Source organism: Pelophylax lessonae (assembly GCF_965119305.1).
Source record: "Pelophylax lessonae genome assembly, chromosome: 5".
Taxonomy (NCBI): domain Eukaryota; kingdom Metazoa; phylum Chordata; class Amphibia; order Anura; family Ranidae; genus Pelophylax; species Pelophylax lessonae.
The window spans coordinates 356,018,577-356,042,394 of record NC_138772.1 but is presented as its reverse complement, the minus strand read 5'-3'; the positions used below and the strand labels follow the sequence as shown (position 1 = coordinate 356,042,394).

The 23,818-nt window shown below is 43.5% G+C and overlaps 1 protein-coding gene across 1 annotated transcript in view; it reads left to right on the top strand.

The window, feature by feature from the left end:
* The window catches only part of CTDP1 (CTD phosphatase subunit 1), a 289,118-nt gene that overhangs the window by 152,606 nt on the left and 112,694 nt on the right, over positions 1–23,818 (top strand). The window contains exons 9-10 of the mRNA XM_082258480.1: positions 15,253–15,394; positions 16,111–16,341. Of these exons, the coding sequence (XP_082114606.1) occupies positions 15,253–15,394; positions 16,111–16,341 (373 nt within the window). The remainder of the gene's footprint in view (positions 1–15,252; positions 15,395–16,110; positions 16,342–23,818) is intronic.

The following is a 23,818-nucleotide window of genomic DNA, read 5'->3' as shown; positions in this document are numbered from 1 at the left end:
GGCTGAGGTTTCACACTGGATAATCAAGACAGCCCCTTTTGGAGGTATTTCATCTTGTGTCCGGCGGGGGACTACTGAGGTGGATCTTTTTGCGTCTCGCTTCAACAGAAAAGTCCAGAGGTTTGTGGCCAGGTCTCGGGATCCTCTGGCTGACACCACAGACGCTTTGGTGGCTCCTTGGAGCCAGTATCGGCTGATTTATGCCTTCCCCCTGCTAAAACTCCTGCTGAGGTTTCTTTGCAGGATGGCGGTGGAAGGAATTCAGGTTGTTCTGGTGGCCCCAGACTGGCCTCGTCGGTCTTGGTACGCAGACCTAATAAAAATGGTTCTTGATCCTCCGTGGAGACTTCCTCTGCTAGAGGATCTGCTGTCCCAGGGACCGATCTTCCATCCTGCTTTACGGTCGCTGGCTTTAAAGGCATGGCAGTTGAAAGCGAGGTGTAGAGGGATAGAGGTCTTTCTGACTCGGTGATTCCTACACTTTTGAATATGCTGCGACCATATCCAGATGGATCAGGCAGACGGTTGTACAGGCTTATTCACTGAAGGGTCAGGTTCCTCCTTTCCCTGTTAAGGCGCATTCTACTAGAGCGCAGAGTGCCTCTTGGGCTTTTCACCACCAGGCCTCAGTAGTGCAAGTTTGTAAAGCAAGCAACTTGGTCACCTGTACACACTTTTACAAAAAAATTCTACAAGGTAGATTTGTTGGCATCTTCGGATCCTTCATTTGGCTGCAAGGTTTTGCAGGCTGCTGTTTCATAAGAGAATCGTTTATTTCTCTTTAGGGTTTTTTTTTTTTTTTTTTCATGGGTGAGTTCCTGTTCCGGGTTGAGCTTCATGTTACTCAGTTGGCCAAGTTTAGCCTTTACGTTTACTATATTTTTCATGGGTGAGTTCCTGTTCCGGGTTGAGCTTCATGTTACTCAGTTGGCCAAGTTTAGCCTTTACGTTTACTATCTGGTTGTGTTCTCCCCACCCCTCATGCCTACACTGCTTTGGGACGTCCCAATGGTATAAGAAGCGTAAGAGCTGCATCTGTCAATGGAGAAAACTGGATTTTTTAAGAACTTACCGTTAAATCCTTTTCTTTTGAGTCCATTGACAGACACAGTACCCGCCCCTCTGATATGGGGATAGTTTTGGGTCTTCTTTTACTGCTTGAAACAAAACTGTTTTGCCTGAGCAGGGTGTGTGGGTTATGCCTATGGGGACAGCCCCGTGGGCGTTGTGAATTGCATTTTTCCTGCCTAGTACTACTCCTGCAGGGGGCAGCATAACCCAATGGTATAAGAAGCATAAGAGCTGCGTCTGTAAATGGACTCAAGAGAAAAGTTTTTTACGGTGAGTTCTTACAAAAATCCAGTTTTTGTTTAGTAAAGAAAAAATATTAAACAATTAATTAAAACGAACACTTCATATAGGAAAAGCAGTGGGACACACGTAGAGCATTAATCTGCAGTTTCTCTGAATAATTCTTAGTGGTTCTAAAGGCTGAAGGTTATTTACCTTCATGCACATGCTGTACATGAAGGTTAAAAAAAAAAAACGTTCTTTGTGCTGCGGCTTGCTATGAGGGCACTCAGCAGGGTGGAGGAGCTCAGAGCACCTGCAGTGATCCCGAGAAAAGGAGGATCAGGGCTGCTCTGTGCAAAACCATTGCACAGGGCAGGTAAGTTTATTAAAAAAAAAAAAATGTGTGTATATATATATATGTGTGTGTGTATGTGTGTACGCATGTGTGTATGTGTGTGTATGTACGTATATGTGTGTGTGTGTAATGTTCTGGTACCTTTGGGTACCCTAATTACTCTTTCATAAGTGTATGCGCCCCACCATTCTCTTTTGGTAAGGTGCGCATACACCTTTAAGACTGATGCTGTCATCACTGAGCGCCGAACTGGATGGTTATTTAGATCGCCGGCTCTCACTCACATGTGTTCGTTCAAACTGCTTTGTGCCTTGATGCTAACCTGTCTTGAAGCTCTCATGCTTGCAAGCATACCTCGCTGTCGGAACCACGCTGCGCTGATCCCTGTGTCCCGCTACCGGATCATCCGCTCTTGCCGAACCTCTCCTCTGCTACATTGCTATTAGTGATAAGTACCCCACAGGGGAAACCTCTATAACCTTCATACTAAAGCTTACACTATCTAGCTCTGCATACTAAGGACTATTACTACATCTGCATTACCTAAGATTGCTAGCTCTTGAGCCTACTACCACCTGTTCTTGCACTGGGTTGATCTCTCTTGTATGTCCACCTGCTACTCTGTCATCTGCTACCATACATGATTGCTAAACCTATCTGCATCCCATCTGCTACTATCTTACTTTCAAGAACATTTCCTTTCAAGTGTCTGTCATCTACCATCTCTACCCAACCTGTCTCTTCAGCCTATCATCACACTTGCTGAATTGAGATCATCCACACATGATGAGTCATTGGGAGTTGGGATTGGTGTCTCAGCGTTTCTCTACATGACTACTGAAGTGGAATATTTCTGCAGCTGAAAATCCACATCATACATAAAACGCAGGAGCGTTACAGTGTGTATGTACGTATATGTGTGTGTGTGTGTGTGTGTATGTACGTATGTGTGTATGTATGTATGTGTGTGTATATATATATATATATATATATATATATATATATATATATATATATGTGTATGTGTGTGTGTGTGTGTATGTGTATATATATAATGTAGGGCTTGACACATTTTCCTGAAATCTAGGAGCCAGCTAAAGTTAGGAGCCAGTTTTTTTTTTTTTTAACAAACAACCAAGCTTTATTTAAAAAAAAATAACATGCTAAATTTACACAAAGACAACTAGAACCCCACTCTCCTCTATAGGGCAATCGGATGGAAACAGACTGTCTGTTTCCATCCGATGCCATCTGATCGGATCCACGGGATGGATAGAAAATAGAACCACCATCCGTCTGTTTTTGGCAGACAGGATCAGATGGCGGTAGATTACTGCTCCATAGAGGAGACTGAAGGGTCCGATCAGGTCTGCCTGAAAAACTGACAGGCGGACCTGATCAGACAGCCAGTGTGAAAGGGGCCTTCGGTTATGGCATGGCGATGAGGAAAAAAAAAAATTTATATTACTATATAATATATAATTTTTTTATAATAATTGAAAAAAAAAAATAGAAATGTTTTTATTTTTTTATAATTGAAAAAAGAAAAATATTTTTTTTTTAATAATTAAAAAAAAAAAAAGAAATATATATATATTTTTTTAATTTTAAAAAATAAAATAACCACACTCCCTGTCCATTTACCTTTTAAGCAAAGGTAAGTGGACAGGGAGATAAAGCCTGCAAAAACTTCCCTCTCATCTCCTCTTGGGAAGGAGATGGGACAGGCATTGAGGACAGGCAGGGGAAACAGCCATTAGTTACTGCTTGTCAAACTCCCGGCCACCACAAGAGGGCGACAGATCCCCGTTCTCTCACTGTAGAAGGCCGAAAAGCCGCAGCCTCAATTTTCAGACGGCGCGGAAATCCGTGCACTCGGTGAGTGGTTGGGGGGGGGGGCGCAAAAGGGACAGGACACCTCTTGCAGTGCACCCCAGGCGCCAGGTCCCTAATTCTAGTCGCCAATGCGACCTGGTGCCCGGGGTTTGTCGAGCCCTGTATGTGTGTGTATATATGTATGTGTATGTATGTGTGTATATATATATATATATATATATATATATATATATATATATATATATATATATATATATAGTGTGTGTGTGTATATATATATATATATATATATATGTGTGTGTGTGTGTGTGTGTGTGTGTGTGTGTGTGTGTATGAGCTTAGCTGTAGGTAAAATGAATATCTCCTAAATGTACACCAATTTAAAAGATATTCATGTTTTGCAGCCATTGACATCACTGGTGAATGCGTACTGCGTTCTGAATTGAGGGTACACTGATTGTGCCATCAGTCCAAAGTACTGTGCTGCGACTGTTACTCCCCTGTGTGTCATCGCGGCCCATCCATTCAAATATCCAGTGCCTTCGAAGGGAAGGAAGACCGTGTAAAGATGTAAGATGGATGGATCTGTTTTAGAGAAAAATTTCATAATGTGCTAGTACAATGCACACTATGCCATCAATTTACAGGGGGAGAGGGTGTACATTTTTTTTTCCTTTTTTGTTTGGGCTACCACTTTAATCTAGAACCATGGGTTATCCTGCCACCTACAGGAAGGTTAGACACAAGGTACAACGTAGATCAACGCTAGGGGCTCTAATTTCAGACCATGCTCTGTTTAGCTTAGTGTCCTTAAGAGGATAGACTCCTTTCTCAACTCTGCTGCTCTCAAGACTTTGAGATTTTTCTTCAATTAAAAGCCTACTTGAAGATTGAGGCTGAATCCTAATAATCCTGGAAGCATCTCCAATATCAAGCACAGAATATCCCAGTTTAAGGAATGCTCACTAAATAGGAATGCTCACTGAATAGCTAGCAATTTGCTTTTCCTTTCATGCACCAAAATATCCAGAGAAGATCGAATGCAAACTAAAAGTTGCAGAAAATAGAGGCATATAGTGCAGTGCAGGGTGCAGATAGACACGCTTTTTATGTATAAACTGCCCTAACAAAATGCAGACTAGATCATGCTACAGCCCTACAAGGTGGAGTCTGCAGGTCACAGCTTGGGTACTGAATTCTTTTTTTAGAGCCATCTGGGATGTTAACTGCAGGATGCATTGAAGGTCTAGAGCAGGGGTGGCAAACTCCATTTAATCGAGGGCCAAAACAGCAATATGATTGCCCTCAAAAGGGCCGGTTGTATCTGTAAGACTAGATGTTCAGAGCATCACCTACCCTTACATAAGATCAGGAGCCTCCCAACCATCAGAAGTTGAATCCCCCACCCTCCCTTACATTACAGTACAAGCTGGAGGCATTGCTGGAAAGCAGAAAGCACAGGGTCAGAAGGAGGTCTGGAGCTCTCCTGCAGCTGTAGGAGAGGTGCGAGGGCCACATGAAATGGCCTTGAGGGCCGGATTCGGCCCGCGGGCCTTGTGTTTGACACATGTGGTCTAGAGCATTGTCAGTTGCTTGTGGCTGATCTTGTGTCGGAATAGTAACTTTTATTTTTATGGTGATGAATGAGGTGACTAGGTACCCCTACACTTGCACACAAGATTATTACCAAAAAACTAGTGATTAAATTATATACCGTACATAAAGCAGCACATCGTAAAGCAAAAAAGCTTGACAAATAAACAGTAAATTGACTGCACATCCAGTGAACTTAAATGAAAAAATATGTAGAAGGTGAAACACAGTGCTCAAAAGTCCCAATAGTTGTAAACCATGCAATTCCAAATGTGTTCGATCTCCTCCAAGACCATCTAATCTAAGAAATCACCCATGAATACGTGGGTCTCTTCTCCACCGACATTCACGTGCACAGAACACTCACCAGATGGATTCTTTTTTTTTTTTTTTAAACAAGCAGCGTTTATTGGATAAACCAAATACAGCAAATGCAACTGTTAAATGTACTCTAGATATATAAAGCAGTTTAAGGTACAGTATGTTAAATCACAATGGTCAGGATAAAATAAACAGGAGATTCAGTGGAAGAGGCATCAGTTATTCACTGTGGATTCAAAGAACAGTAGTAATACATCGTAAACATAAGTAGAAAGCAACACAGCATTCGGAATTTAAGTGAGGATGGGGGGGAAAAAAACAAGTGGGAGTGGGGCAAGAAGGAAAAACGGTAGAAAGAAGGGGAGGAGAAGGAGGGGAGCAGAAAAATCAGTCCATATAAATAGATACTATACATTCCAATAAAGGTGCGCAGGCAGCCCCACAGATCTCAGATCAGGTAACCCAGGAGTCTATCCAGGCCTACCATACTTAATCAAATTTCCTAGGGCAGTTTCAGCTCTCATAGGCAAGCCTGTGTAGAGGTTTCTCGATATTAATGGCTGCACGCCAGAGGCCACCGTGGGGGGCAGTACCGACTTTCATTTGAAAAAAAAATCTCCCTCCGGGCATAGAAAGATGTGAGAAAAAAAAAAACATAACGTACTAGCTCTATTATCCCCAACAGCCAAATCCTGGGATCCAGATTAAGTGACAGGTCGCAAGTGCGATTTATAGCTTCCACCACAGAGGACCAGTACCCCTGAATTTTAGGACGTCTACACCACATGAGAGTGCAAGTGGAAGATTGGCACCTGTTGCATAAGGACTGACAGCAGGGTATATATTAGCCAGACAAGCAGGGGTATAATAGGCCCTGTGGAGAAATTTAACCCGAATAATCCTATCTTTGGCCGACACCATAGTAGTGGCATAATGGCCTACACACTCCTCCCACTCCTCTGTGAAATGCGGTATATCTGCCCGCCACTTACGATATAACTTATCCAGTTTAACGAGATGAGCAACAGACAGCCGGAGGTAGATGGAGAACAGAGGCTTCACCAGCTCTAGCAGTCAGGAGCTTTTCCAACATGTCAGATTCAAGGACAACGGGGGTAGAGCGACATGCTGAAGCTGCAAGTGCCTGAACAGCATTTTATTGGGCAGATTAAGTTCAGCCTCAAAATTGGCAAAGCTTTTCAAAGTTCCGTTGGAAAAATTATGCTTAAGACTCCTTATCCCTCGGGAGGCCCAGATATGATGGTCGGGTATCATACGCAGGTAGGGTAGGGTAGGCCCAGAGAGGCATATGAGGTGAATATGTGAAAGGTTTACGATAACATAATGAACCTGCGCCTGTAGCCAAACTGCTACGGTAGTTGTCATCAAGCCAGTTAGTGCAGGATGGGCCCGGGGTCCTTGAAGACCAAGTTGCTGAGGGTGACCTAAAAGCCCACCACAGCCACCTCAAGGGTGACTGCCGGGTAATCTGGGTTGGGAGAACCACCACCGCACAGTGACCAACACCGCAGCCCAATAGTATATTCGAAAATCAGGCAGGGAGAGTCTTAACATAGATCGGGCCAGATACGGTGGCCTTCCAGCCCAGATCAAGGTACCCACCAATGCATCCAGGCCACCAGATGGATTTGACCCCCCATTACAGGTAGTCAAAATGAGCATAAATATACTGATTAAAATTATAAACGCAACACTTGTTTCTCTTACGTCCTCCGACAGTCGCCGCCTCCTCTAAGTCATCACTGTTGACTTCCGCTCCGCAGGAGTAGCTAGGCACTTGCGACATCAGTGGCATTGTGCTGTGTGATAAAACTGCACATTTTAGAGTGGCATTTTATTGTGGCCAGCCTAAGGCACACATGTGCAATAATCATGCTGTCTAATCAGCATCTTGATATGCCACACCTGTGAGGTGGATGGATTATCTCGGCAAAGGAGAAGTGCTCACTAATTCAGATTTAGACAGATTTGTGAACAATATTTGAGAGAAATAGACCTTTTTGTGTACATTGAAAAAGTCTTCGATCTTTGAGTTCGGCTCATGAAAAATGGGGGCAAAAACAAGTGTTGCATTTTTATAATTTTGTTCAGTGTAATATTCCATAAGCATCCGGAAGAGCCTGTCAATATGGGTACAGATTCTCAGGGTACGGTGTAGATGAAGAGAGATGGGCTTCTCAGTGTAATACATCCAAACAATTTATTTAAATCAATTAAAAGTTACACTTACGACAAATGAATGTTCTAAAAAGCAGGGGACACCGTTCTGCGTTCCAAGAAGCGCCCATTTTATTTTGTTTATATGCCTAGGTGGCCCCTCCCTCCTGTGGAGTGCCCCCATAGCAAGCAGCTTGCTATGGGGGCACCCAAGGCGATTCACAGCTCCCTGTCTTTTCAGACACGGGCCCACAATCCTACCGCACCTCTCCCTCTCTCCTGATTGGCTGAGTGATTTTGATTGACAGCAGCGGGAACCAATCGTGCTGCTGTCTCACCCAATGAGAAGGGGAGTACCAGGCAGCTTAGACACTCCTGCAACATCACTGGATAAAAACGGGCTCAGGTAATTGTGAGGGGGGCTGCTGCTGCACACAGAAGGCTTTTTTATCTTAATGCATTAAGATAAATAAAAACCTTCTGCCTTTAAAATTTCTTTTAATGCTTCTGTCAATATACCAGTAACTTTTTTTTTTTTTTTTTTTAACGGGAATTGTAACGCAAGTCCATATTTCACACAAATTCATTAATTTGTAGTCATTTTGGGGTATTGCTAATGGTTTGGCAATTTACCACCTTTCAAAACTCATCATGAAGACAGCACAACAAACCTGCCCTAGATTAACTACTATTTTTACTCCCATCAATCTGGCCTCCTTTAGCTGTAATGGCAATCCTATAACGTGTTCTAAGAGGGTATTCCCATACACATCAAAAATGCGTAAGTCCGCCCCATAGAAGTTAAGGATCAATGCTGAGCTGTAGCCAGAAATGCATAAATGAATTTCCTGATGGTACCACAGTACACCTTCACTGTGGCAGCCCCTGGAAACCATTCCAAAGTTTTTAAACCAAAATTAATTTCACGATACACATGTACTGCATAACACTGGTAAAGAGTTCAATGCTACTACCCATTAATTTCGACAATATTAGAGCTCACAGGCGCCCAATCTGCAGTCGCACAGCTGAGAATAATTGTCCATAGAAGTTATTTGCACAACCGTTGCTGCTCTAAAATCTTGCTTTATTGAAGAACCAACAGTGTACAGGTCACAGGTACAGTGAGTTGACATGTTTCAGCCTACATGTCTTTAATCCTAAATCTAAACTGGTATGATTAAAGCCATGTAGGCTGAAACGTGTCTACTCATTGTACCCGTGACTTGTCCACTGCAGTTTCTTCAATAAAGCAAGATTTTAGAGCAGCAGAGGTTGTGTGGATCACTTCTGTGGACTGAATACAAAATAGCTGGTACTCTAAGGATATTGTACATGGATAATTGTTTTTGGACACTTGCAGTTCTAAATGGAGCACATTTACCAGAATGCATGCTGTTTTCTCTAGCGCTCATTGACAGACGTAGTCCTCGGTGATACACCACCTTCGGGTTATGTTGCCTCCACAGGAGCAGGACTAGACAGGAAATTAAAAAGCTCTGGCCACACCCTAGGGGCAGTCCCAGAGGGTATATCCTCTCTCTCTCTGCCTCAGCAAATCAGTTATTTTGTGTCTAGTTAGGAGTAAGGACCTAGATACCTTGCTGGGATCTTAGGTCCTGGCAAGAATTTTTTCTTAAAGGATTTTTTAGACAGCTTTTTTTCTCCAGTGTTCCTGTGAGATCTTCAAGCAAGAAAGCTGAACTGGGCGACGGGCTGGATGTTGAGATCCGGTGGTCACCCCAGTTCAGCCTACGAGCTCGTGCAGGCCATAGCTCCGCGCTGGGTCGGCCGCGACAAAGTCCCATTAAAGGACTGTCCACACGAGTTAAACGTCTCGCTGAAACGCCAAAGACCATGAGTCACGGCGTCCGTATCGGTCGACAGCCCTCCCGCCCCGGTGGAGAGGGGTACTGTCAGGAGTTGGTGCCCGCCTGGTTCCGGTATGGTGAGTAGTATGTTCCCCCTTTTCCCCTGACGGGTCTTGTGGTGAACGCGGGCCCCTCTCTGTATGGTAAGATAGAGTCCCTCTCTATCCTATAACATGACACAGATCCTCCTACTTTGAGTGTGATTTTATGTGCAAAAAGCCAGGAGGCTTGGTTTGGGAGCTAACAATCTAATTGTATACATGTTAAAAAGATGTAATCTGTGGCATTCTGGGAAATCTTACGGTGTTAAGAATAAGCTACCTACCAGTCAGAAGCCACGGACATGTAGACTGCCTTCCTAATCAGATCTCCAGCTATTAGCAGGCCTCCCGAATGGCCATGCGGTCCGCCAGGGCCGGTACCGCCAACCACGCCATATCCCCATGCAGAGAGAGTGTTGTGTGCCCTGCAGCACACCGCTATTCAGTACAGGCCGCCGCCATTTTTTTTGCTGGATCGCACGAGCCGCCATTTTGGCGTAGCCTCGTGTCTCCAGCATGGGGGCGGCCATGTTTGAGGTGATCCAAACACATCGTGGAGCTTGGGGGAGGCGCCGGAAGGCGTGCAGAGGGGCGGAGCCGCCTCCTTTCTTCCTGGGCAGCCAGCCAAAAGACTTCCTGTTTGTCAAGACAGCGCTGTAACCTGTTGCAGTTAAACTCTGAGCATCAAGTGGTGAGCCTGGGGGTCTATCTCTCTCTCTCTCTCGATCGATAGGGATCCCTAGCGGGTAACACTAAGGGGCTTTTGTGGCGCTGGGGGTCTGAAAAAAAAAAAAAAAAAAAAAAAGTTTTTTATTTTTGAATTATATTATCCAGGAAGTGACTGGAATTATCATGGACCCTGCCACACATATTCCCCCACCTGTTTCCCTCGAGGGGGCCACGGGACCCGCCGGTGCACAGAGTATAGAGTCATTTACAGCAATTTTGGAGTCTATGGTGGCTCGGGTGGAGGCGGCCTGTCAGGGACGGGGGTCAAGGAAGCGACCCCCGCCTACCCCTATACTATCTGACACCTCTGACTCTGATTCAGAGATGGTCACTGCAGTTGCAGGTTCCTCTGCAAGGGCTGTTATCCCAGGTAAAGCCCCCTCAGACAGTGAGGAGGACGCTTCTTCTCCTGCTATAATTCAGGAAGAAGCATTGGTGGACGCACTAGTTGTGGCAGTGCAGGAAACCTTAAAACTTGAGGCTTTACCGGCAGAGGCAACTGAAACAGAGATTCCCTTTGGTACTAATAAGCCCATCAAAACGGTGAAGGTTTTTCCTGTACCTAAATGTTTCGGTAATCAGATTAAAGGAGAATGGGAGCATTCTAAACGTACCTTTACTATTTCAAAGCGTATTGCTAGACGCTATCCGTTTGAGGAATCCATCATTAAGAAATGGACGGTACCACCAGTGGTGGATCCACCTATTTCCAGGCTGAATAAAGCCACGGTTATTCCAGTGGAGGACACTTCGTCCTTTAAGGATCCGGTGGATCGAAAGATGGAAGCAGAGTCCCGCACCATCTTCTCTCTGATAGGGTCAGCATTTAGACCAGTAATTGTTATTGGTCTAGTTTCCCAGACACTTACGGAATGGGCGAAAATGGTACGCCAAGACCTTAGGGGAAAAGATATTCCCCAGGAGACATCTGATTTGATGGAACAGATTATACAAGGGCTACAGTTTATCTGTGACGCAGCCTTGGACACTACTCCCTTATTAGGGCATGCATCTAAGTCAGCGGTGATCCTCAGACGTGTGCTGTGGTTAAAATGCTGGTCAGCTGACCTAGGTTCCAAAAAGACCTTGACTAATCTCCCTTTTCAGGGGAATCGTCTATTTGGGGCCAACCTAGATGAAATCATTAAGGATGCCACTGGGGGCAAGAGCACTTTTTTGCCACAGGCTGCTAAAGCTAAGGGACCTCGCAACAAGCGAGGACCTTTCTTTACCGCCCATAAAGGGCGCCCGGCTGGTACTAGCGGGAAAGGCAAGACTCCTCCAGGAGGGTTCAAGAAGGGCTGGTCGGACAAGCAAAGGACCAACCCAGCCAAACCCGAAGCAAAGGAGTACACAGCCTGAAGGTGCGCCCCCACCCGGTTTCAGGGTGGGGGGACGTTTTCACCGGTATTCAGGACATTAGATCGAGCATCAACCACTACTACCGGTGCGATTCTTCCCTTCCAACATTTAAGTACTACAGGAAGCGGTAGTTACCGTTCCCTGAATAGATCTTTTCCTTTACCTTTTCCTAAGATTAGTCCCGATACCTCACAGGAATCGGATCTGGTTGACCAGATAGGCCAAGTAGCCTCTAGTCGGGTGACTTCGGTCCCTGAGGTTCAACCAGAAAAGATCACCTTTCCTGATAACTATCAGGTATCTGATAAATGTGTGGGAACAGAAAACGACCAGACTTTCTCGGATGGTCGGGGCCAGATACCTCTAGGGACGCCTGGTTCAGATTCTATCAGCGCCAGTGGTCCTAGAAATTCTAGGCTGGCCTCCTCAAGCCGGCCTGGCCGACTTGGACATGTTAGTCGTAGACGTTCCGTGGGAACTTCGTCTCAGGGAGTTTCTGTGGTCTCAAGGACCAATTTACCATCATGCTTTACAGTCGCTGGGTTTAATGGCCTGGCCATTGAGACCCAAGTACTGAAGGACAGAGGTTTGTCTACTTCAGTCATTCCTACCCTTATTAAAGCAAGGAAAGCGACTTCCAGCAAAGTCTATTATCACACATGGAAGACTTATATTGTGTGGTGCGAATCTTTAGGATTTCCTCCACGTACCTATTCGGTGACTCGAATATTGGCCTTTTTGCAACAAGGGGTTGAGCAGAAGCTAGCCTTGAGCACCATCAAGGGTCAAGTTTCAGCATTAGCAATCTTCTTTCAGAAGCCTTTAGCTACCAAATCCTTGGTGCGGAATTTCATCCAGGGGGTGCGGCACCTGGCTCCTCCAGTCCGCGCGCCCTTACCGCCCTGGGATCTTAATTTGGTTTTGTCGGTTCTACAGAAACCTCCCTTTGAAAACATCAGGGAGATTCCCTTGCTTACTTTATCCCAGAAGGTGGCCTTCTTGGTGGCTATTACTTCTGCTCGCAGGGTGTCAGAACTGGCTGCATTATCATGCCAGTCCCCATACCTAGTGATTCATAGGGATAAGGTAGTACTTCATCCTAAGCCATCTTTTCTTCCTAAGGTGGTTTCAGATTTTCATCTGAATGAAGATATTGTACTACCTTCCTTGTGTCCTCAGCCCAAGCATCATCGGGAACATGCGTTGCATTCCTTAGATGTGGTTCGGGCAATCAGGGTATACCTGAAAGCTACGGAATCTTTCCGTAAGACGGATTCACTTTTTGTGATCACGGATGGCCCCAGAAAGGGTTTGCCTGCATCTGCCGCGACCATTGCCAAATGGATTAGACAAACGGTGGTACAGGCTTATTCTATTAAGGGTCAGAGTCCTCCGTTCCCTGTTAGGGCGCACTCCACTCGAGCGCTCAGTACTTCCTGGGCCTTTCGCCATCAGGCGTCAGTGGTCCAGGTATGTAAGGCGGCCACCTGGTCGTCGGTACATACCTTTACAAAATTCTATAAAATTGATGTGACGGCATCGGCGGATGCCTCATTTGGCCGCAAGGTTTTGCAGGCCACAATTTGAGGAGACCGGTGGTCTACCTCGAGGGTTTTTTTCTGTTTGAAAAAAAAAAAAAATTTTTTTCTCTTTTTTTTGTTGAGTCTCATCATTAAGGATGAGCATTGTAAACTTCTAGTTGGCACCGGTTGGGCCTTCTAGATTGGGATTTGATTTCATTTTCCCACCCCTCAGTTGTGATACTGCTCTGGGACGTCCCGAAGGTGGTGTATCACCGAGGACTACGTCTGTCAATGAGCGCTAGAGAAAAATGGATTTTTGTAAAATCTTACCGTAAAATCCTTTTCTCTTAGCTCATTGACAGACGTAGTCCCCGCCCCTCTGTTTTTTGAGTTGGGTTAAAATCTCTAAAGACTGCTTTTTCACATAACTGATTTGCTGAGGCAGAGAGAGAGAGGATATACCCTCTGGGACTGCCCCTAGGGTGTGGCCAGAGCTTTTTAATTTCCTGTCTAGTCCTGCTCCTGTGGAGGCAACATAACCCGAAGGTGGTGTATCACCGAGGACTACGTCTGTCAATGAGCTAAGAGAAAAGGATTTTACGGTAAGATTTTACAAAAATCCATTTTTAGTATACTAAATCCTTTCTGCACGTGCTGTGAAAGATATTTACAATATGTTTGCTTTTCAAAATGTGAAAAATGTATGTGTTTGGAATTGCTTGAGTTTTAACATGGAGATAAAAATGTCAGCTTACATTTTTTGTAACAAATAATTGGCCCAATGCATACAGGACATTAAGTCCTAGTGCATGAGGCTCCGGAATTTAGATGTGGACAGCGAAAGGCACGGATGCTCCATCCAGCCCTGTTGCTGGCAGTTTAAATTCTATAAGAAGCTATAAGCCTGCTGCAGCTGTACAAGGTTGGGTAGTGTATACTGCCCAAAATCTTAGTAGCATTTGGTACACCCTCCAGCCACAGCAGAATAGTGAAAACCCCCAAGGGTCATTCAAATGTAAATGCACTCAGCCTTATTTACCCATACACTGTGCAATATTCATATACATATAATAATTCATGATTAGCGGTGGAAACCCCAGATTTATTCCCACATATATTGTGCAGATTTCAATTCAAAAGTCCTTTTTATATTAAAGTCCAACATATACTGCACTTTCACTTGTGATGTGTAAAGTTTCCTAATATAACGCAATCCTCCACCAACCTCACCTCGGTTTCACCTCTAGGAGTTGACCTATACACCCTGTAGGTCTTAATGTGCCTTCCTTCCCCTTTTAAATAAATGGGTTGTTTATTCCAATGCAAGATTTTTCTAAATTCACCATCCAGATCCCCTTCCGCTTCTAATTTTACATCAAGGTCTCAGAATAAAGATGACACTTCTCTCCACCAATAGCTCAAAGAAATCAAGATAAGGCCATCATTGTGCAAACCTCAAACTCCATACATTTTATTGAAAACCACTAAGAAACACACTCGCATTAAAGAGTGCACAGATTCTGGTGCACTCCAGTAAAATCAGCATAAAAGACCATGTGTTTTCCCCTTAAGGAGCGAAGATATCAGCAACACCTCCATTGTATTGTATCCTACGTCCCTTCTATTTTGCATGATGTCACTGGCTTTAGAGCCAGTTGGATTAGTTCTGAGCTAAGATGGTTACACTAAACTGGGTGGTTATTGCATTAATTTTAAAAATTGATTACAGGGCCACTAAGCAGATTAGTATGGACTATTTTTCAAGAATAAGGATAACGTTTAGTGTCCCTTTTTCATGAGTTATTTTTTGTGGGGGGGCTAAACTTGCAATTGTACCTGTGTGTGTGTGTGTGTGGTAGTGATCTGGCGCCTAGACTGCCTCCGGATCTATTCCACCTGAAAACTGACCGTTTGATTATCAGATTACACACATACCCGGCTTCTGTAAATCCCCCTTCTGCCACTGATGTATGGCAGACGGTGGTAGAACATAAAAGGTTACATTTTAGTATAATATCCATGTATGCACCTGCAAAGCAAAACATTCATAGTGGATGTTTTGTCCCTTTTTAGAATTTGGTTTTCTCTTTTTTTTTTTTTTTTTTTTTTTTTTTTTCTTTTTGGCATAAGCACTGTGTTTCTGACTCCAGGTACTGAAAAAGTTAAGCAAGCTCAGAACTGCAAAAGTCTTCATGTTGTGAACCCAGACTGGCTTTGGAGTTGCCTGGAGCGATGGGAAAAAGTAGAAGAGCAACTATTTCCTTTAAAAGAAGATTACTTAAAGTCTCAGAGGTATGCATTTGGTAGTGTGTGTGTGTTTGTGTTTATTAATGCATCAGAAATAATCGAGTAAAATGTCAGTCCAGATTTGCTATTTGCTACTGTAGCTGCTGACATTTAATAAGAAACGTACCTTTCCAGGGGTCACACGATGTCAGGACCCCAGCCGATTTTTCAATTGGCTCTCAGGGGCTGCCGCCGCCATTTCTTCTAAGGAAAACCGGCAATGAAGCCTGGTAGCTTCACAGCCGGTTCCCTACTACGCGTGCACCTAGCATGCTGCACTTTCTCAATGGCCCGGCGGAGGAGGGGGGCCATGCTTCCTATGGCGAGGTCCCCATGGAAGTGGGTATGGGGTACCTTTCAAAAACCAGGTACCCTCCCCAAAGGTGCCAAATGTGGCACTAGAGGGGGGAGGAAGCAAACAAGTGGAACTTCCCCTTTTGGGTAACGCTCCGCTTTAAGCTAAAAAAAAAAAAAAAAAAAAAAAAAATCCTGGAAGCTGATTGGTTTCTATGCAGAGCTGCACCACATTTTTCACACTCTACTCTAGTAAATCAACCCCAATGCCTCAGTAGGTAAACCTCTATCAGGAGTTTGAAGAAAATGTTATGCTTTATTTATTTATTTTTTTTTTAACCACAAATGCCTATGTATATACAAACCAAAACACACACACCGTATTTATACAGTTTTTTTTTTTTTTCTGCTTATTTTTTCTTCAACAGAGCTCTTAGCCCCACTACCTTCCTAGACGTTCATACTGCGTTTCAGACTCCACTCTATCATCCTACGCCTATTCACCCCAAGACTCGGCCAGGTCCAGAAGTTCGACAGTATGATCCAGTCACTGGCAAGCTTATTCGAAAAGAATCGCAGGATTCCAACCAATCGCCATATATGCAGTCACCGTGCCCATCCCTCGGCCTAGCTGTCCACGGAGAACACTCATCCTTCAGGTACAAAGAAGCACTAATGCGGGACTGTATTTTTAAAGGCAATTTATAGTCTTGTTTTTGCTGTTGTTGGTGTGATAGCACATTTACTGTTTGCATGTAGGAATTTCTTTTCTTGTATTTGTTTTTTATGGTAGTAATCTACAACCACACAATTGTCTAGAGATCACAATGTAAAGTACTGGGGTTGGATCAGTTTGTTCTAGTAATCTGTAGTTTGAGCATTGTATATAATTTATATGTGAAACCGGTCCTGTGGATTCAGCAGTATTTACAGTATATTTTTGAACTTTGTTTATTGGCTTCCTAATACAAGAGAGCTTACATTTGGCAACAGCCAACCAAAACGTCTTTCTTTTACTTCTGGACACAGTAGGGAAGTGTTTTTAACTACTTTATTTTGAGATATTTTCCTCGGTATCAGGGCAATAATCCCCCCGGACATAATCCCCCCCCGGACATAACCCCCCCCCCCCCTGGACATAATCCCCCCCCCTGGACATAACCCCCCCCCCCCCCTGCACATAATCCCCCCCAGGGATTGTCCAGGGGGGATATTGTCCTAGAATCATTTTCCTCACATCGTTTTTTTTTTTTTTTTTTTCTGTGAGGTGTTTTTTTACACCATGAAGCAAGAGCTTTAACCCCTCAGTGACCATTCTGAAATGTGTACATTTACCAATCTGTGCCCAGCCTGCAGTGTAAGTGGCTTAACCTCTCAGTAATTAGCGATCACAGAAAAAAGCTGGCCATAGACTGTTCAAATCTGTATGTGATCTGTTTTAGAAACATGTGCAGCAATCCCTTATATTCCATGTGTGTGCATTACCAGTACAGTGCAAATGGCCACTGCCCCCACCTATAAATGACATTGCATATCTTCCCCACCACCTCTACAGTCCATAGTGTTGCAGTTTCAACACTTTTACTGTCCCAGAACAGCTTGCTTCAATTGTAAGGTGCCTGTTTCCTGGACACTGATTTTTCATCTGCTCCTATTTCAAACCCTATGTGTGAAGAGATGAGTTCCCATTCTGCCCCTCTATAATTACTCCGTTTTGTAAAATAGTGCTGAAAACAATATAGGAACCATTTCTCTACCCCTGTCATTCAGCTCTACGGCTATGACTATTATAATTTAGAGATTTATTCGGACATCAGTAACCCCCCTTTTGGAGTCAAGATTGTTATTCTGATGTCTTTACTTCCACACGTCGTCTGTGCATAATTTCTGCTGTTCTACCTTCCATAGTTTGCACATACACGCACACGCTTCAAAAATTGTCCACGGTCACAACCCTGCACTCCTCCCCTGCATGTAGTGCCTGCTAAAATACTTTTCTAGTATTTGTTATATCCCCAATATTTCTGGAACTGCCACTCTTGCTAGTATGAATAAAAAATGAAACTTGGTGTAATGTTGGCTTTTTTTCTTCTGTTTGCATAAAGGAAACAAATGGAGGCTAAACAATTTTTCAAGTCCTGAGTGCAGGCACTGAATACATTTGTGCTAGGGGATTTTGCATATGTACACCCTTTGCAGTAACCATTTTAGAGTACATAGAGCTTTTAGTGCAGCAGCAGAATTTATGATCCAGCCACTGTATGTGTGTGTGTATATATATATATATATATATATATATATATATATATATATATATATATATATAATTTGTTTTTCCTCTCTCTCTTCCAAAAATGACTTGTTTTTCATATGTCTCATTTACAGCCCTTTTATTATTGAATAATGTTCACTGTGTCTAGTATTGGATGACAGGCTGTAAACAAAATGTGGATATGCTAATGACAATGTTTTGTTCAGTGGAACCGGCTTGCATGTGATTTAGTTGATATTAGACTGGATTGGACCACTGTAAAATGGCACAGATGCATCTAGGTAAACCTAGTTATGAAAGGCAGCGTGCGTGCCGTGCCAAACATTCCATCTGCAAATACCAACAGGTGTCAGTAAATCTTTCATGATGAATGGAGTCTGTGTAATTGGTTCCTTTTTTTTTTTTGCCTAAATAGGGCCAGCGGTTGTTTTTAAAAATGTCTTTTTTACTACAGACCTACTTGAATAAACCCTTCATTTTAATGTTTAGGCTACGCTACACAAGTCATTAATACTGTATTTGTATTCTGTAAAATTGTGGTAATAAAATATGTAAAATGTATTTAGTGTGTTTTTTGCTTTGTGTATTTTTCAAAGCACATTTTTAATAGGTAGTAAGCAAGAATGAATCCATAGAAGTAATTGGCTGGCAACCTGGGTTGCTGGCTAATTTCTTCTATGGATTGATGCCTTGGGAACACACTCCAGCCATGAGCACAGGCTCTTAGTAATCTGTGGTAACAGATCAGTTGAGGGTGGGTAAAGTTTCTTTAGAGACTAGGTGGAAGAAGTGTGTGAAAATAATTTAAAACTTGTTACTTGGCATGCATTGTTCCTGCAACCTCTACATTTACTTCTGTATTCAGCTACACAGAAGCTTAGTTTGTGACAGTTCTCCCATAACCTAATCAATTTAGCCTTTCCATATCCACACACCGTATATACTTAAAAGTTGTAAGACATTAAAGTGTGTATGAGCGCACACATACATAAAAGCATTGACAACTAAAATAATTATCCCCTTCATAATCATCTTTTCTGACCGCGACTGGATCAGTAAAGCTTAAAGTGAACAAGAGCAAAACTGTCTGTACACATAGAAAACAAACATGATAAAAATGTATCGCTCTGTGGGCATTAAAAGAAAAACCCCGCCTAGGACATTACGCTCTGAAATGTTTCACCAAAGAATGGGCTAAATCGCCTGGTATTCTCTTGTGGACTTTGTGTTGGGGCTTGAATGAGCACTGGTCCAGCAGCTGCACACAACAAACAGGAACGGGCCCAGTACAAGGCTTTAAAACAATCTTTTTAGCTATGACCTTGACCTACTTAGACATATCACGGTGCCTACAAATTCTTGTGTAAATCTCCATGTTTGATCCTGATGTCCCTCTTGCATCCTTGGATCCATTGCCCAGGCCATCAGGGCTTTGACTTCTCTCCAAGTCAAGAACAAGCCCCCTACTATTTTGATGCTAAGGCCCTTCTCATTTAACTGTCTAAAAACTCAGTCTGTAAAGGGTGCCTATACATAGCTTAGTCTCCTTCCCATCATAATAGTATAGCAGCTGAGGTTTTGTTCTTAAGAGTAAATAATGATCGAATTGAAGAAAAAAAGGGTTGGCGTTTGCTGGAAAGGTATGGTCATTCTGGAGAGGCAGTTGCTTGAACTGCACCATTCTAGCAGGGTTAAGGCACACCCAGGCCTTTGTATAATTAGTTGATGGAATTTTTTACATCCTGTGCTATAGATTGCTCAAAGAGATTCTTAATGAGAAGGACTGTTATATAGGACAAAATGCATCAACCGGAGTTAAAGTAATTGTAAAGTTAGATATTTTTTTTTCTTCTATAAAACAAATATGTCATATTTACCTGCTCTGTACAAAGGTTTTGTTCTGAGCTTCTAGCCGACACCCCCTCCCCCCCCCCCCCGTCTGCAAGTGCTCTTGTCTCCTCCTCCCCCAAGTGTACACCAATAGCAAGCCACTTCCTTTTCACTAGTTCTTAGATGTGATGACTGCATTAGTTTCCTTTTGCTGTCTTACTGTCTTTTTTCACCTGGTTATCCATCCAGTAAGACTATTTTTCAACAGAACAAGCTCTCCTGCAAATGTATCAGTTAAGAGTGTTGAGACAAACCATTTACAGGGGCACTTACAATGATCAGCTTTTATTCATGTAAAACCTTTATCCCAAAAGGGAAAAAAAACCTGTTGCTGTAACTGCAGTGTGAGCTGGAGTTTGACTTCAATTTGTTTAGCGTATCTAAATCTGCTTGTACATTCTCTCCTTCCCTAAGACTGACATTGCTGCTGTCCAAAGGTGCCCTTGTGCTCCTCCAGAGTGGGGGGCACTCTAATACAGGAGGTACTGGCCAGAAAGCACAGAATGAAATCACAAAAAAGAAAATGACTGCAGCCACCACATCTAAAGGATTGTTAAGCTGCAATATATTACATTATTGATTTGGGGTTTAATACCACTTTAGCAAAAAATCTTTAGGAAATGACGTAACTGCTTTTTGGGGGATGCAAGGTGTGCTGAAGAAATACTGAGAGCGTGTGAGGAGTCAGAATTCCCCTGCACAGAAAACCCACTGATTGCTGCAGGTTGTAGCCTGGGGAAACTGCAAATTATTCAGCCCAAAAGCTTTTAGTGGTGTTGGATATTGTCTATACTCAGACGATGTAGTTATTGCCTATAATTTATCTCTTTACTTTATGGCCCATTTGGGCTTGACTTGGTAGTCTCCCACTGGTGAGAAATGGAACGTTACAAACCTGTACTGTCCGCTGAGGGTACCATAGTATAGAAGTCAAGGGCCCTGTGCACGGTCTAAGCCAGGGCTTCCCAAACTTTTTTGGGCCAAGACCCACTTCTAAATACAGTTATTTTTCGGGACCCACTTGCTTGTAATTGAATATTGTAAAGCGCTACACAATTTGTTGGCGCTATATAAATGAAAATAATAATAATAATGCATATTTTAAAGGGAGGGGCATTGTTAATTTAAAATATGAATTTACTACTTTTCAATTTATTATTGAATACCCTTGACAGATGTTCTAAGTGAGGGGTCAGAAACCTGTGGCATATAAGCGGAGTTGTAAGTAATCAGCACCCTCATAGACAGTATAAGGCAGGCAGAGGACAGAAATCAACCACCCCAGGACAGTGATCAGCAGGCTATATGGCACTCACCCTCCTTCCTCTCCCAGCGGTCCACAGTGAAGGTGAAGCTCCTGTTTGCCCTCTCCAGGGCCCAGCACACCTCACCCACAGAGTCTCCATGATGAGGAGCTCTATGCTGGTCTTGGTGTCCTGGCTCTTCTCCTTCAGATCCTCTACTGGGGTCACAGAAGCTGCCATGAACTCCTGACACCGCCGTGCCACCTGGTCCTCCTATGACACTGAGGCTGCCGTCTCTGCCCGCTATAGCTGAGAGCATCCCGCCACCACCACCGCTGCTGCCAGCAGGACCGAGGAGCTGGCTCTGCACCCCATGAACATATTCTACATAACAGCCCACGTACTGTACGTACTCACTGATGCAAGTATCCTCCTCGCGGGAAATGCAGACCAGCCTCCATAAACTGCCTGGGCGGGGTCCTGAATCCATCGCGATTTGACTGCTCTGACTCTCTGTAATTTGCGCGGGCTTTCCGGCTCAGTGCGACCCACCAGTGGGTCCCGACCCACAGTTTGGGAACTCCTGGTCTAAGCCGAGGATCCAAGTCGGTTCACGTGCATTTCTTTGAAGAATAACACAGGTGTTTCAAACTGTTCACTTTTTAGCCAGGGCACTTTAAAAGTGGAATATGTTTTGATGATAAAAAATCATTGGGAATTTCTAGATGTAGTGCCTAAAAATTGTTTGTTTTTTTTTTTTTTTTTTTAAACCACTTGCCGACGGCCCTTTAGCAGATTTACTGCTACAGGGCAACCGCGCTGCGCAGGACAACGTGTGTGTGTGTGTGTGTGTGTGTGTGTGTGTGTGTGTGTGTATGAACATTATATATACACACAAACCCAATTCCAAAAAAATTGGGACACTGTACAAATTGCAAATAAAAACAGAATGCAATGATGTGAAGTTTTCAAATTTCAATATTTTATTCAGAATACAACATACATGACATCAAATGTTTAAACTGAGAAAATGTACCATTTTAAAGGAAAAATAAGTTGAATTTAAATTTCATGGCATCAACACATCTCAAAGTTGGGACAAGGCCATGTTTACCACTGTGTGGCATACCCTCTTCTTTTTAGAACAGTCTGCAAACGTCTGGGGACTGAGGAGACAAGTTGCTCAAGTTTAGGAATGGGAATGTTGTCCCATTCTTGTCTAATACAGGCTTCTAGTTGCTCAACTGTCTTAGGTCTTCTTTGTTGCATCTTCCTCTTTATGATGCGCCAAATGTTTTCTATGGGTGAAAGATCTGGACTGCAGGCTGTCCATTTCAGTACTCGGATCCTTCTACGCAGCCATGATGTTGTAATTGATGCAGTATGTGGTCTGGCATTGTCATGTTGGAAAATGCAAGGTCTTCCCTGAAAGAGACGACGTCTGGATGGGAGCATATGTTGTTCTAGAACTTGGATATACCTTTCAGCATTGATGGTGCCTTTCCAGATGTGTAAGCTGCCCATGCCACATGCACTCATGCAACCCCATACCATCAGAGATGCCGGCTTCTGAACTGAGCGCTGATGACAACTTGGGTTGTCCTTGTCCTCTTTAGTCCGGATGACATGGCATCCCAGTTTTCCAAAAAGAACTTCAAATTTTGATTCGTCTGACCACAGAACAGTTTTCCATTTTGCCACAGTCCATTTTAAATAAACCTTGGCCCAGAGAAAACGCCTGCGCTTCTGGATCATGTTTAGATATGGCTTCTGTAGAGTTTTAGCCGGCAACGGCGAGTGGCACGGTGGATTGTGTTCACTGACAATTGTTTTCTGGAAGTATTCCTGAGCCCATGTTGTGATTTCCATTACAGTAGCATTCCTGTAGCATTCCTGTATGTGATGCAGTGCCGTCTAAGGGCCCGAAGATTACAGGCATCCAGCATGGTTTTCCGTCCTTGACCTTTACGCACAGAGATTGTTCTGATAATGCGCCACTATTTTCCTCCGCAGCATTGGGGGAATTGGTGATCCTCTGCCTATCTTGACTTCTGAGAGACACTGCCACTCTGAGAGGCTCTTTTTATACCCAATCATGTTTCCAATTGACCTAAGAAGTTGCAAATTGATCCTCCGCTGTTCCTTTATATGTGAATTTAACTTTTCCGGCCTCTTATTGCTACCTGTCCCAACTTTTTTGGAATGTGTAGCTCTCATGAAATCCAAAATGAGCCAATATTTGGCATGACATTTCAAAATGTCTCACTTTCAACATTTGATGTTATCTATATTATATTGTGAATAAAATATAAGTTTAAGAGATTTGTAAATTAATCCATTCCTTTTTTACTCACAATTTGTACAGTGTCCCACCTTTTTTGGAACCGGGTTTGTGTGTGTGTGTGTGTGTATTAGGGGGGGGGGGGGGACGCTGAGGCAGTGGGGATGGGGGGGGGGGAAGCTGAGGCAGCTTACCAATGGTATTTGTATTATGAAGCATGAGGGGTTAATGTATTGTCACTGCAGGTCACTCATCTATTAGTGATCGACCAGTGGCAGGTAATTAACCCTTTTTTGCTGCATTAGTGCAACCAGTATCAGTGTTAATTAACACTGGTTGCACTGATACTGGTTGCACTAATGCAGCACAAAGGGGTTAATTACCTGCCACTGGTCGGTCACTAATAGATGAGTGACCAGCAGTGACAACACATTAACCCCCTCATGCTT